At 37.4% G+C, this 16041-nt stretch overlaps 1 protein-coding gene across 1 annotated transcript; it reads right to left on the reverse strand.

The window, feature by feature from the left end:
- Positions 1-8624: 8624 nt before the first annotated feature.
- LOC311300414 (zona pellucida sperm-binding protein 4) lies at positions 8625-15959 on the reverse strand. The gene is made up of 11 exons (XM_084424660.1): positions 15191-15959; positions 14985-15103; positions 14141-14357; positions 13892-14014; positions 12172-12344; positions 11651-11748; positions 10617-10771; positions 10339-10516; positions 9733-9871; positions 9575-9649; positions 8625-8709 (listed from the first exon to the last, which is right to left on the reverse strand). The coding sequence occupies exons 1-11, from the start codon at positions 15450-15452 to the stop codon at positions 8701-8703; spliced, it is 1548 nt and encodes a 515-aa protein (XP_084280786.1). The 5' UTR covers positions 15453-15959; the 3' UTR covers positions 8625-8700.
- Between the last annotated feature and the right edge of the window lie 82 nt (positions 15960-16041).

Here is a 16041-nt window from a genome sequence, read left to right on the forward strand (position 1 = left end):
TCTGTACTTTACTTGAGTATGTTTTATTTGCATCTACTTTCACTCTTACTCCACTACAATATTAAAGACAAAGTTTATTTTTTACTCCAATACATTTCCCCATGCCCGCTCCAAGTATTTATTACACTGGCTTTCCAAACCAGTGAAAAACTTGGTTTTCTTTTGAAAAAAAGAATGCGTGAGGCCATGAGGTCTTTGCCAGCATACTCTCACGCATGTCTTTTTTGCCTGCCATGGGTGAATGGAATTTCAGCATTCAAAACTTCACCCTCAAATCTGAGAAAACATATTGAGGTGAGTTGACGTTAATGTTGTTACTATTGTTAGCCAAGTGATTTCATATTGAAACGTGCCTTGTAAACAGATAGCTAATGTTAGTCAAGCTAACGCATATTGATAGCTAACGGTGGCAGACTTGGGGTTGCGTGTGATTAAACCGTGCTGACTACATCAGTCTGCTGAATACCTTTCCCTCCATATGATGTTTTATTAACAAAGTTCGGGAGGAGCACGTTCAGATAATTAACACGAGTGGAGAGCACTCAGCAATCAATGGTAAGAGGTATATATACATTCAGCGGTCTCACCTCAATCCATTGACAGTTTAGCAGCATCCCTCCACCACCCCTTCTCCACACTTCTAGTCCTAACCACTTACATACGGGGGGGGAGTCCTCTGGGTTCGGGCCGAAATCCGAGCTCAGAGCCCTCCCCCGGACAGCACGCCAAATACGCATTAAACTTTATTTCCACTAGTTGTATGTAAGTGTGAACTTGTGAACTGCAAGTTGTACATCAGGTTAAACACACCCCTTCCTGTCTCAGTGGCGTGTAAGAGGCTGTTTAGTATAGCAGGATTGTTATTTAGCCCCAGGAGAGCCAGGATGGACTCGCAATTTTGAAAATCAGCTTCTGCTAAAGCTGAACAAAAGCTTTTACAACTTGGAATAGTATTCTGTGTAGCTTAATGGTGTGTTTTGAAGATATTTCAACTTAAAGAGATGGTTCTTCCTCATTGTTATACTAAAACATATACAACATATGCAATACAAGTCTTATCTTGTATTTTGCGCATCTTCTGTTTGATGCAGCTAATGTTATGGAACATGTCTATTGCAAGTTCAACCACTATACTATGTTAAGGTGCTTCATTGTCTCTTATGATTGCAAATCTAACAAATTCTTAATTGCAGTATCTAATCTTTTAATTTCTTCAATTAAAACATTGCATATCACTCCCAAAACAATTGATCTGCTTAATTATTTATATTTTACAGTTAATTTGAATATTTACTTTTTACTTTCCATACTTAAGTACGTTTTAAATCGGATACTTTTGTACTTTTACTCAAGTGATGTTTGAATGGAGGACTTTCTACTTTTACTGGAGTCATTTTTTATTTAGGTATATATACTTTTACTCAAGTATAACTTTTGAGTACTTTTACCACCCCTGCATACAGGTTAATAAAAAACTTAAATAATGATTCAATTCAAATGTATTGCACCTAAAAGTGAAATAAAAACTGTAGCCTACTGTCCTTAAAATATTAATAAAAAAAAACAAGGCTGTGTATTCATATTTAACCCTTTTAAACGTAAATTTAAAATGTTTTGGCTGACCCCTGTGAGTTTTTCAAGGCAGAACTGATCACTTTACTTTTTCCATGGTGACGCGTCATTGCTTGTCACGTGACACACCGCAGCGCTGAATGACTAATTATCTGCTTTTATTTCTTTTTTTTAATTCAAAATATTCACAAATTTGTTAGCTATGGCATGAAATATTTGATATTCCTATTGTCAAATATATGCAAGTGGAAGTGTTATGTTTTTTAAACACCTTTAAAACGATCGTGTTAGTTGAGCTATATGCGCCGTCATGTTAGTTTGTGCCACTGTTCAGAGAATCGTATCTGTTGGATTTATCTGTAAATTCATCCACTTCTCCCAAAATACATGAAAGTAAGTGGCCGGTGAACTGGGAGAAGAATAGAGTTAACTTTAAAGTTACTTACACAATGTGTAAAACGTGCCGTCTAATTATAATGGCAATTATTATATTTTCGCTTCCATAGACATCAGTGTGTATTTTACCAATTGTAAATGTATTGTTTTTTAGTACTTATGTGAATTTAAATGTCTGAAACGTAAAATAAACATTATGTGGTTAAAAACACTGAATAATTGTGATATTTGACAGCGTATAAGTGGCGGGCGTCCGTCTCTGGCTCAGCGCCAGCCAACTGCGAGCACGATTTGAATTTAGCAGTTGATCACGTGATGCACTGGCCGTTCTACTCACACCGGTGTAATCGTAAGTCAAAACTGATCACACAATAGACAGTAAATTTAGATCACACTGGTTTGATCTTACATGCGAAATTCAGTGATTCCTCTGCGTACCACTAGAACCACTGATTTATAGCATTAAAATAAATAAAAGAATGTTGTTTTAAAGTGCTAAGACGTCAGTACACTTTGTTTTTCAAATTTAAATCCTATGTTAATCTACTAACTCTCCTGACTGCTTTGTTGGACAAAATGGCGGATTATGATTAGTCAGATCGCCTGTCAATCAAACTCCCTGCGAAGGGTCAATTGAGAATGCCTGTGCGCACAATCCTGATCTAATCGACAACTTTGCAGTTGCACATAGGAAAGCCCGGAAAATCCCGCTATAATGTAAGAGCATTTTTTTTATGTATTTGGACCTAGGCCTAACAATGTTTTATAGTGCGCTGTCCCCATTGTTTTTTTGTTGTTTTTTTGTTTTGTTTTTGGTGAGCGTAGGCTACTCCTGATTTTGTTAGTCATCTCATCTCTTATATGCTGTGTATGATCATATCCTGCCCTATTCATGGTAGCCTACTCACGGACATTGCGTCATCAATGTCATCAATTGCGTCATCAAGGGGCCCGCCTTGATAATCCTACTTAAGGGCCCGGTGTTGGCTCGTTACGCCACTGAATATAATTGTCTAAACTCCTTATCAAAATTACATATTTACAACAAATCTGACACATATATATGGGCACACTTTGAGTACTACTAATAAAAGTGGTGGAGATCAGGCAAGACTATAAGAAGACTCAGGCAAAAGGTGCTATAACTGTAAAAACGCTTTAAAACCATATATTTCCTATGGTAAACTGCCTGTATAGGCTGTAAATGTACTTTTTCATCTATGATGGCAGTTGTTAAATGCTTGCTAAATAAAACTTAATGTCTTTTGATGCTTGTGTGCTTAAAGGCCTTAAAGGCCTTAACTGCTTGAACCCCGATAAATGCTGCTTGCAGCTTTAATTATTATTATTTTTCTTCTGCCGTAAAATGCATCGTGCAGCCCAAACCATAAGTGCTAGAGACTTGAAACTTTGCCAGAAGGTAGTACAAAAATCGAGGAGAGGTTCAGAGAATATGACCCAGATTGGCCAATAGGTGGCGCTACAGTGCAAAAAAACAAAAACAAAATTCAATTTTTTTCTTAAATCTCATTAACCGTTTGTCACAGACTCAAGTGTCTTATATCATTGGAATCCTTGGCTCAAGCCGAACAAAATTGGCCTCAAGGATTTCATTTCCGGTATGCAAATTTTTCCACCATATTGGATTTTGTCCAAAACCTACTTTTGCGAACTAGTCCCTGGTTTTTCGCCCGATCGGAACCAAACCAGTGCAGAAATGTATTGAAATTGAAATTTCGATCCACAGTTGCTAAGAGGCGTCAAAACGTTCGCAGGAGGCGGAGCTAATTTTACTAAAATGGCTATAACTCGTCCAAACTCGGTACACATATGTATGAGCTCAGTATGAGGTGACAGTAAAAAAAAAAAAAACGACGATTGAGCACTAGGTGGCGCTATAACATTAAAAAAAAAACATGAAAAGGGCTATGACCACCTGACCGTTAGTCCAAATTACTTGAAAATTGGTATGCAGTGTCTTGGTCCAAGGCCCCATGTATATCTATGAGTCAAGTCAAGTCAAGTCATTTTCATTTATATAGCGCTTTTAACAATGTAGATTGTCTCAAAGCAGCTTTACAGAGATAAATGTATAATTTAACGTAAGATTGTTTTGGCTTTATAGCGGTTCTTTAATAAAGTTATTTTCCAGCTAAAGTTAGTTTTGATTGATTCGCTTCCGTCGCAACGATCATTTGTTTTTAAATTAGGGCCACCAAGACGACACCATTCTCTCTACACAGACTTTAAACGCGAACCTGTGAGAAACGCTGATGGCGTTCAGATGCGCATTAAGAACGGGTTCTATAGTTATGTGCGTTTGAATATATGTGTGCAGGTTTGGAATTCCCTACAAACCAAACCTAAACAAATTACTGGTGTTTCCTTATAGTTTTGATTCAGAATTTTATTTTATTTTATCAATTCGGGGTAGATACGCAAATTGAGTTTTCCCGACGACGCGTTATCTGTAGAGTGGGAAAGGGATCCTCCATAGGGAGAGACTAGTTGGCCCTTCAGCATGAGGACATTGGCGTATCTCAAAAAACATGGCCGCCGTCGGCCAATGAAATTTGAGCACCAATAAGACAAGGTTAACAGAGGCCGATCGGAACGAAACTCGATGGGCATGTTCGACTCATGGCCCTAGAGGTCTGTAAGAATTTAGAAAGAAATCGGCCACTAGTTGGCGCTAACAAGGTTTACGCCCTCTGTAATCACGTGGTGTTACACACATCGACACAATAAGCATATCATTTGATAGATCTCCTCATGATTAACAACTTTGCCTCAAGAACCATTGCTGTCAATCAAACCGTTCATTAAATATTCGCGAACATGTTAAAAACCTACTTTTGCGAACTAGTCCTAGGTTTTTCGCCCGATCAGAACCAGACCAGTCTAGGGCAATTCTCTGGACTCTCTAGATCAATAATTATCAAAAAAAAAGTTGAACTTTTGCATTTGGATGGCTGTAATAGGGTCATTTAGAAAATGGGCGTTGCAAAATACACTCAAAAGCCTATAAAACCTAAACAAAAATTCAGAACTTCAGGAAAATTGGTGAGCATATGTGACATATTGTGCGCAAAAACAAACAAAAAAAACGACTTTATTCCACTTTTCATTTCCTTCTCTCTGGGCCTCGAGTCTTTTCACGTAGTGTTTAAGCGTAGCGCGTCTGTGTTGCACGTCACCACGTAGGCTCACTATTGGGCGACGCTGGTCATGTGTGTGATACCTGGTGACGTGCAACACAGACGCGCTACGCTTAAACACTACGTGAAAAGACTCGAGGCCCAGAGAGAAGGAAATGAAAAGTGGAATAAAGTCGTTATTTTTGTTTGTTTTTGCGCACAAAAAGTATTCTCGTCGCTTTATAAACTTAAGATTGAGCCACTGGAGTCACTTGGACTATATTAACGATGTCTTTAACACCAGGGTTCTCAAGTTTTATCAAAAGCTTGGAGTGAGATCACATGCGGTTAGGGGAGGAGCCCTAATGGAGCCCCGCCCCCGCCCGTCCGTCCCCGCCCCCCAATTTTACCCATTGTTCATAATTAACCAGCACAAATTGAAATTATAACAATTGGTAAATCTGATAAATGACAGAGCAATTAATCACATCAAATATACTCTTTAATGTTATATTTCAAAATTACAAATATACAAAAATATAACAAATTGCTCCAAACAGTTTGGAAAAACAAATCTTTTTGCATTTTGAATGTATCTAGTCGTAATGGTATAATGATTTATTGTGTGGTGGGACATTGTGAACAAATGACATAGTATTAAGGTGTGTGTGTGTGTGTGTGTGTGTGTGTGTGGCCTGGTAAACCTTACATTATGGGGACAAAATGTCCCCACAAGGATGGCAATATCCGAAATCCTTGTTCGTGTGGGGACATTTTTTGGTCCCCATGAGGAAAACGGCTTATAAATCAAAAAAGTTATGTTTTTTTGAAAAGTTTTTTGCAGTAAGTTTTCTGTGATGGGTAGGTTTAGGGGTAGGGTTAGTGTAAGGGAATAGAATATACAGTTTGTACAGTATAAAAATCATTATGTCTATGGAAAGTCCCCATAAAAAATTAAAACACTACATGTGTGTGTGTGTGTACACAAGAGTACACACTCCAGCTTATGAAATGTGTTTTGTGTTGTAAGTGTTTGTTGCACATTTTGACGCCTTGATAACATTTATTAATGTTCTGGCCTAAAAATGTTAGACGAGCTTTCTTAATTCCAACTTACCTTCTCCATCAAGACGTGTGTTCGCGTGATGTTGTTGGTTACTTAGTAACGAACGTACGGCGGCCGAGAATTTTCCGTCAACTTCCGTGTGTTCGCGCCTATGGTTTGCGCATCTATGTAACGAACGCAATCTGGCCGAGATACGTGCTGGCGGCAGGAAACTACACTTTGTGTGCCTGCGCCTCGTATACAACGTTATATATAAAGCTTGCAGGACAACTTGGTTGGCATTGCCTTTTCAGCGTGAGAAATACACGGTGTGGCGTGTGAGCGTGTGAACTGGTTGAATTGCGTGTGTCTCACGGCCAATGCGTGAGACTTGAGAACCCTGTTAACACATTGTCTGGGCCAGCAAGTTATAGTGTCTTAGAAGCCTATGGAGGAGTGAGCCAGCTCTCAGATTTAATCAAAAATATCTTAATTTGTGTTCCGAAGATGAACGAAGGTCTTACGGGGTTGGAACAACATGAGGGTGAGTAATTACTGACAGAATTTTCATTTTTGGGTGAACTAACCCTTTAACATTGTTCTATAATTCATATTTAGACTTTATAAAATCACTTTTAACATTTACAATCACATTTAGTGAAAATTCATCTATTGAAGTATTACTACTGACAATTGTCTCACATTGAGAAATGTGAATCCTGAAGGAGAATTGCAGTAAACAGTTTGATCACATCATATAGTTCAAATGTCTGTGTCTACAACAGAATGTGTGCGTGTAATCTTAGGTTTCTGAATAAATTCTGAATCATATGATTAATAGTTTACAAAGACTTTGTGAAATGTTTATAGACCATTCAAATATATTTTCATAATGACATATCCCAATAGCATTGAAAAAAACAACAACATTTTCTCTGTGTGTGTGTGTGTGTATGTATTATTGAGTTAACATGGAAAAACTGGTTTGCTTTAGTGCAGAAAACTGGTGAAAATCATGAAGGTTAAAGTGAAACGGAGCCAATAAGTGGTCTTCTAGTGCCCTCTGCTGGCCATTCTACTTATTAATGAAGTCTTTTCACATGTGCTTTCGAATTCATAATTAGACACTAAAAAAAAAAAATCACTTATATAACAATAACTATTATAACAATCATATTTTGTCAGTGTTTATCACTTCATTTGCACTGACACGTCCCATACTTGCTAGTAATGTGATGAATCATGGTAAATCATAGTAAATAATACTAGAGTGTGGTGTATCAAGGTAAATCATGCTAGAATCCTGGTAAATCATTCTAGAACGTGGTATATCATGGTAAATCATGGTAAACCATGATAAATCATGATAAACTATGGTAAATCATGCTAGAATGTGGTATAGCATGGTAAATCATGCTAGAACATGGTAAATCAAGGTAAACTAAGATAAAATCATGGTAAAATCATGGTAAACTATGCTAGAACAGGGTTAATCATGGTAAACCATGGTAAATCATGATAAACTATGGTAAATCTTGCTAGAACATGGTCTTTTCCATCTATGATTTCAGTGGTTACATGCTTGCTAAATAAAACTTGATGTCTTTTGATGCTTTTGTGCTTAAAGGCCTTAACTGCTTGAACCCCGATAAATGCTTGCAGCTCTAATTGTAATTCTACTTACTAATAAAGTTATTTTTCTCAAGTTTTGCTTTTGCATTCATATTTAGACATAAAATCACTATTATAACACTTAAATCACATTGTGTCCAAGTTTATCACTTCATTTGTACTGAGCTCTCAGTTTTGACAATTGTGCCACAATTATTGTGAACCCTGAAAATGTTAAACAGAGGAGATTTGGAATAAACATTTTGTTACCATCTTTTATTTCAAACATCTGTATCTACAACGTGTGTGAGCATGCTTAGGGTGTATTAAGTAGTCTTGTTTTAGCCTATTCTTGATCATTGATAATTTATGGTCTTAAACGCTTGAACCTAATTAATTGTTGCTTGCGTATTTCCATATTATTGGAATACATATTTCCTCCAGTATCTGTAGCTTTACATTCACTATGCAACAAAGCACGGTACAAAATTGATAATGATCAGTTACCATAACTGACTAAATGACAGTTGATTAATTTTTACCTACAAATCTTAAAACTTAAATTTACAGGTAACAATTTATAAAACAAGGCCATGCTAAAAAGAGGCAATGTTAAAAGATGTTTCAATGCTAACAGTTTCTAGTATTTTGAGCTCAAGTTCTCAGCTTGTTCAAGTGAGGTTTCTATATAATATCACTTGATTATATAAAACTGATAAACATCTTTCTTCCCCGGGGAGCATGTGCCCAGAACACCCAAGTTCACATCTTTGTCACCCGTTTCACTGCTGATATGTTTACATCCCTGGACAGTTAGATGCTTTAGTCTTAGGTACTTGCTAGAAATTTACATCTTGCACAGATAGAGATAAAAAAAATTTATTCCAAGTTAGACAGCACAAACACACTCCAACTGCCAGTGGCTCACCTGGGCCTTATTCATTGAGACTACAACAAAATGAACAATATCAGATTGCAGACAAAAGAAATAATTCGTTGTAATCCATGAACATTTGAGTGACTTAAGGCAAGCTTACAATACATGACTTTTGGCCAGATTTTGCCGTCACAGAGATTTCCAAGGTCTGTGACAAAACCCCCGGATCCTGGCCAAATCAGCACTTGTTAATTATTAGCAGTGACATGATCTGAGCCAGTCTCGAGCAGTCACAGACGCTATGATAAGATCCAACAGGCCACATGAGCTTTTAGTTTGTACGATGCAACAACGTGGAACTAATCCAGTCAATCACATTGCAGATGGTATAAACATCTCAGTCTCAAATTTCGTGCATTAATTTATGTGAGAATTTTTTTTGGAAACACTTTACAATAAGGTTCATTAGTTAACTACCTTAGTTTACATGAACTAAGAATGAAAAATACTTCTACAGCATTTATTAATCTTAGTTTATATTAATTTCAACATTTACTAATATATTATTAAAATCAAAGGTTGTATTTGTTAACATTAGTTAATGCACTGTGAACGAACATGAACAGCTGGATTTTTATTAACATCAAAGATTCATAAATACTGTAACAAATGTATTGCTCATTGTTAGTTCATGTTAATTAATACATTAATGAACCTTATTGTTAGCATTTAGCATTAATATAGCATTTATTCGATGTTGGTCGAGACTGCCTCTTGACCAAAGCTCTTTCAGTTTGTGCAACTCAACAGCGTTGCGCTCTGCTACAGATAAGAAACCCTTACAGTGAGCACCACAGCAATTCAGGTAGTTTTGCAGTCCTGTAGTGTGAGCTTGCCTATAATGTATACAAATTTTGCACAACCTTGTGTACACACCTTTCCATCAAAACAGGTCTCTGCACAGGGCGACCCAGAGGGCATGCACACTTCAGTAGAACACATGAAGTAAATCTGTTTGCAGGGAGGAAACACAGGAACCATCAGGTTGCCTTACCAAATCATGATTCTGATCATGTGTTTTGTCTAGTAGTTACCTCCTCATTGAGATATTTATTGGTGGACAAATCCATGAACTGAAACGCTTTAATCTCAAAGCGACGCTGGTACTGATTCTGAGGCAGATGTTTCACATAAAGTATGGAGGTATTGCCCGAGTCAAGAGGATTGGGGCATCTGAAAAAAAAAAAAAAAGAAAGAAAAGAAATTCATTATCAAAGGCTCAATCATGAATAAAAAAAAAGATATCTGAGATATGCAAAACTTCTAAGTATGCATATCAAGTTCTTAGCAGCCTATCATTTCAAAAGAAGTTTACTGAACTGAAATTCAAGCAAGTTCACAGGAATTACAGAAGTTATTGAAGTTAACTAAATCTAAAAGTAGAAATTTCTATAGGTGGCATTTCGAACAATTATGCATCTACTGACAGACACATTCAAAAATTTTACATTTTATTTTTAGCTTTCAAACTGGGCTTACAACCAATACATTAAATGTTCATCGGTTTAAAAATTCTACTCATTGCATAAGCGACATCATTCTAAAATTCTATTTCAAGATCAAATCTGCATCCTCAACTCAATTCAATGCTGCATCAAAATGTATCAAATTTACATCAAATTTAAAATGTAGGTTCTTACCCCTCAAAAAGCAGAACCAGGGCACTCTTAGCAGAGCGTGGATAGGCCACACAGTAGTGAACTAGAAGAGTAGCTGTAGGTTTTGGAGATCTCAGACGCAATTCCAGATATACAGGCTTCCCCAAAAGAACATGTAGGGGCTGATGACACTGTGGATAAAACTTGGTGAAAGTCTCATCTGCAAGGATAAAGGAGAAAATGAAAAGAAAATATAAAACATTCTAAAGTCACTATTCTGATCAACTAGAGCAACCAGCTTGACCACTATAGAGCTTCACCCTCAGAAATCAAAAGCTGAACTCCAAACAGTCCTTCAGAGAGCAGGTATGGAGGAAGACTGGGACTCCTAACCATGTACCCTGCACTGGCAAGCACAGGCCTGGAAAGCAAAGGATCAGCTGAATCCTTCTGGTAGCGGCATTCAACCATCAGTCTAAGGAGCACAAAATAAAGGGAAAAATGAGACTGAAACAATCTTTACATAGCCATTTAATTAAAGCTAACATGAAACAGAAGTAGCGAAAGTGTTTTCTTCAATATTGTGGCATACGTGTGAAACGGCTCAAACAAGAAAAAAGGTAGGGCAGGACCACCCATGTGATCAAGGTGAAATCAGCTGAAAAGGAAGATTGTTGTTTTAGTAAGTTACTACTGTGATGAAATATTACAAAGGTTTGGAAGTTGAAACCATGCACTAAAAGACCAGGGGCCTATACCATGATGGTGGTTGAAAAAAAACTGGTTGTCAACTTGAAACTGAGTTGGTTTGTGTTACAGGATTAATCATAAGCCATTCATCAACTTTCTCTATCAACTCAGGCTTTGATCCTGAGTTCATGGAGCATTTACACATGAAAGTGTTACACCAATAACATGCCTTGAAACAGGAAAAACTGTGATTCACTTCAAGAGAATCAGCAAGATTCAAAGATTAAGAGATTGAAGATTATAAAATACATAAATACATTTACACATCAAGAAGAAAATAGCTTGCTATATCAGTGCAAGTTGTTAAGTTAGTTTATGCACTTGATAAAGTATACAAAGATCTCATTTCATCAGAGGTGTCACTTTGCTTGATTTCTTACCTAGAACATAACCTGCCTCAGAGCAGGTTAGCCACGGAGCACAACTATGGCAATGAACACCGCTATAAGCCACTTTCATGCTGCCTAAAACTCAAGGTTGGATCAGACTAAACTGAAACATACCTGGCTATCCACCTAAACCAGCTTTATGGTATAGGCCCCTGGAATGTACATTGAAAATGTGTGTTTTTTTAGTTTTTTTTAAAGAATTTATTTTCAAAAACCTGATAGGGTTATCCCTGGAGATCACACCATACTTCAGGTTGCGAACTCTGATGAGGGCCTGTACCTCAGCCAGGTAAATTGTCGTCTCGCCTATGACCTGATGTAAAAAGACAGTTGTTCTCATTTCTTTCAATCAACCAATTAAATCAATGTACAAGGCAGAGCCAGCAAGGGGGTCTGAAGTAACAAAGGGGGCGTAACGTGACGCAACGTATCCCCAGATAGAAAAAATATGTGGCTCATTCACGTAAATAAACCTGTTGCTACCAAAACTATGAAACCAAAAGCTACTGAGAAAATACAGATGTCAGAGCATTGAAAAATATTACTATAACAAAACAAAGGAAAATTGCCTAAGCCAATATATTTGAACATTTAACTCATGTCCATGAAATAATCAGTTTAAATAATCCATGTCATTATTAATTTATTTTCACATTCCTTTTGACTGAGGGGGCAGGACAGTCCGGGTGAGTGAGTCACGCCCCCAAAGATGATGCTTCTAAGGCAAAATACTTACATAAGAACGTGTTCCACACTCAGTGACAGAAAATCTGAAGATGGCCAAGTCTTTGTTGGAGATAACAGGTTTGCAACCAGTCTTCCCAGCAACAATCAAGCTCATGGGGTTCACAGGGAAGTTTGTGAAATCATTGTGAACAGCAAACACAAAATTCTTATCAGCAGTGCATTCTGGGAAAACAAAGTCGAGACAAATGTCCAAATTTGTCAAATGTCAAAACTAATTTTTTTATTCACAAGTGGGTAAGCACATGGACTAACCATAGCCTTGTTTCAATGCTAATAAATTTGTAGTATTCTAAATGAGCGACCGCATGCACAAGGTTAGATATTTGCATAAAACACTCAAACCACAACATGTCCATAAGGGCATTCCACACACTCTTTCCTTGGAAAAAAGAATCCCACCAGTAAAAATACAACAGTTTTTATAGAATAGGATCATGGCAAAGGTGACATGATTCATTACATAATTTGTCTACAATACGATTGGTTCTTCATCTGTATAATCCAGCAAATCCTTCTCAAAATCATGAGTTTAAGAGAAGTTTCTAGAGAATTCTATGCTTTAGTACATGGCGGTATAGCAGTAATTTAATGCAATTACTGAACTACCAAATCGGTTAATCAGAACATAAACGTATCAAATTCAGGTGTTTAAGTACGAGGAAAATAAACAGGCCAAATTTGAAAGCAAAGCAGAAAACCCTGACTCCTTGGAACATGTCAAATGTATGGGTTTGTAATGCCACCTGTAGGGAAACAACAATTTAACAATCAATATGGCAGCTGTAGAATGGAAGTCTCTCCTTTCAACTGTAAGGATAAAGGAAATAAATTGTCACATGTGCATTAAGTGGACCAACCTTAAAGGAACACTCCACCGTTTTTTGAAATAGGGCTTATTCACATTCTTTCATACATTTAGATAGGTGGGTAAATGCATTTTTGTCTCAGTGCATGCATTGTTTTAGTTTGACAGGGTCGGCGCTAGCTTAGCTTAGCACAATGAATGGAATCCTTTGTTGCCAGCTAGCATGGCAAGTGATCCAAAAAAAAAAAAAAAAAAAACCCACGTAATTACTTCTTGTGGCCTGCGTAATCACAACGAGTACAAATAGCGATGCATATTAACACTAGGCGATTTCCTAGGCAGATGTTGACGGAAGTCGTGGGATTTCATGCGTTGCGTGATATCTCTGCGCCCAAGTAGCAGTGCTTCGCCTAAGCAGCAGTGCTTCACCTGTGCTTCCCCCTAATATAGTCCCAAGTCAATATCTACCTAGGAAATCGCCTAGTGTTAATATGCATCGCTATTTGTACTCGTTGTGAATACGCAGGCCACAAGTAATTACGTGGTGTTTTTTTTTTTTTTTCACTTTTACTCAGGCCATGCTAGCTGGCAACAAAGGATTCCATTCATTGTGCTAAGCTAAGCTAGCGCCGACCCTGTCAAACTAAAACAATGCATGCACTGAGACAAAAATGCATTTACCCACCTATCTAAATGTATGAAAGAATGTGAATAAGCCCTATTTCAAAAAACGGTGGAGTGTTCCTTTAAATAAAATAAAATAAAATAAAAATAAATAAAAAAATAACACACACGACTTGAATTCATGGTACCATTGTTGTTACTTGTAAAACTGACTTGCCTTAATATACGCTAGTTTCTCACATTACAGTTTTAGCTGTGAAGTATATAAGAAAGAACACACCATCCATGGGATAGTAGCAGACTGAGGTCATTGCATCAAAACAGCATCCTATGGTCAGGCACTCCTCTTGCGTTATACCTGAAGTGCTACACGACACTCTCTGATCGGCAGAGATGCTGCAGCCTTAAATGAAAACAAGAAAAGTGGAGTTAATTTGAGGAAAGAAGCAGGACTTCAAATTCAAAGAAGTTAAAGCTGGAATGTAGCAATGCAAAGTTATAAATGTTCAAGAGTGAGTTTCACATTCACCAACTGGTTTGCCGTTCAGCGGCAGCAGGTTTGGTGGGGATTGGGGAGATGATTGAGAAGGTTGTGCAGGCGGTAGTTTCGCACACGTCTGATCTGACTGCACATTGAGCCGTTTTAGGGAAGCAGTAAGACTTTGTTTTGCATCACAAGACAATGTAGCGACATCCAACTTTCCAGCTTCATTTGGATAGAGGACCCTCAGGGTATAATAGCCGTCCTAAAGACAGAACAATCATGAGAGAAAGCCGGGTGCAACATGAAACTGCATTTGCAACTAATATTTTAGGTAGGAAAGTATAGGGCAGAATTTAAGATTAGTTGAGAGGTGCTTGGATTAAGGAGAGGTGAAAAATAAGAGTGCTTGGACATCAAAAGAAAAAGACCATTTGTTTCACAGGTGCATCAAGACATTCCATTTTGCCATTACCTTTTTTCTTTAGAATAACATGCACTGACAGGAAACCATTTACAACAGGACCATGAATGTGTACAAAGTTACAAAGATTGTTCACCTGTCATGTTGTGTCATACCTCTATGCATATCTTTTGTAAGCTTTTAACCAAACCTACTCACTTTAGATAAAAAGCGTCTGCCAATAATGTTAATCTTTCTTCTGTGGAACACAATTTTGGCAGTCAATAGGGTTCAAACTACATTGACATTCACTATGTAAAATAAACAATTAAACACACCAACAACAAAATATTTTTCAAAATATCTTGTGTTTCACAGAAGAGAGAAAAGCATGCAGGTTTGGAACGACGTAGGAGTGAATAAATGACTACTATAATAGCTGACTTGATGTGAACTTCAAGAGCAGAAATGTTTCCATAACTTAAATACCTCCAAGGTGACGTGACAGCCAGTGTAGTCAACAACCAAATTATTACGTCCATGGCCTTGTGTCAGAGAGTATCCACAGGCCACTGGGGCCTCAAGCACAGATTCAATCACTGCAAAACCTGAAAATATTTATGCAAAAAAATTAAATACCAATTAAAATGACATGTATGAAAATAAACAATTGCTATAGGCTACTAAATACTTACCCAAGATTTTGACCTGACTGAGAGAACCAGAGGGCAAAATCACTTTCATAGTATTATTATTACAGTAAACTGCCACCTCCGATTTCATTTTATGTTTACTGTTTTTAGCCAGCACTTCTGATTTATTAGCTTCACCATCAGAATAATCATAATCTACGCCTGAAAAATTATCTAAAGAAGAGATCGGCTTTGAAATCTGTGATAGACACAAATCAATGTAGCACAAAAACAAAATGATTGGTTTCACTCCCTGCCAAGCCATGTGTGCCTAAAACGCAGCAAAAGATGGGATGGAGAATAAAGAGCAATGCTGCAAAATTCAAATAATTAAAAGTGTTGCTTCATTCAAAACACCTGTCTCCACCAGTTCCTATAATTAGCTGAATATGAATTAGGTCACGTGACGCATTTCTCAACAAAACAAAAGGCCTTTGTTGAAAAAACGACCTGACCTAATTAGAATTCATTATTTTAATGTGTCTGAAAACTCGGAACGCAGTGCCATCGCGCAGCTTTCCCACACAGATATTTTGATAGTTGGTCAGCTAAATAAAACATACGATTGCCAAATATGTAGTTGTGGGTGAAGAAGCGAAACATAATATGATACTAATATTTCACAGAAGAAAGCTTTCTAGGCTCAGCCCCGGTAAGGTTTGTGTCGAGTCATTCATTAGTCTGGTTGTTTGATGAGAAATAGATGAAATGCAGCAATAAACGCTTTAAGAATCAGTACAACTGCAGCGAATGACATTCTGTTCTCTGCTGCGCGAAACTGAGGAAACTGCACGGTTTGATGTTTGGTTGACCAATCAGTGGAAACGGGCGTTTTCAGCCACGTGCTTCACACA

This window comes from Rutilus rutilus (genome assembly GCF_951802725.1).
Source record: "Rutilus rutilus genome assembly, chromosome: 11".
NCBI classification, from domain to species: Eukaryota; Metazoa; Chordata; class Actinopteri; order Cypriniformes; family Leuciscidae; genus Rutilus; species Rutilus rutilus.

Bases quoted from the DNA above. Each gene is read 5' to 3' on its own strand.
- LOC311300414 (XM_084424660.1), bottom strand. From the start codon at position 15,452: ATGGCTTGGCAGGGAGTGAAACCAATCATTTTGTTTTTGTGCTACATT. The intron at 11,749-12,171 runs GTAAGTATTTTG...TTTTTACATCAG, and splicing joins AGTGTGGAACACGTTCTTAT to GTCATAGGCGAGACGACAAT. The intron at 9,872-10,338 runs GTAAGAACCTAC...TTTTTTTTTCAG, and splicing joins CTGGTTCTGCTTTTTGAGGG to ATGCCCCAATCCTCTTGACT.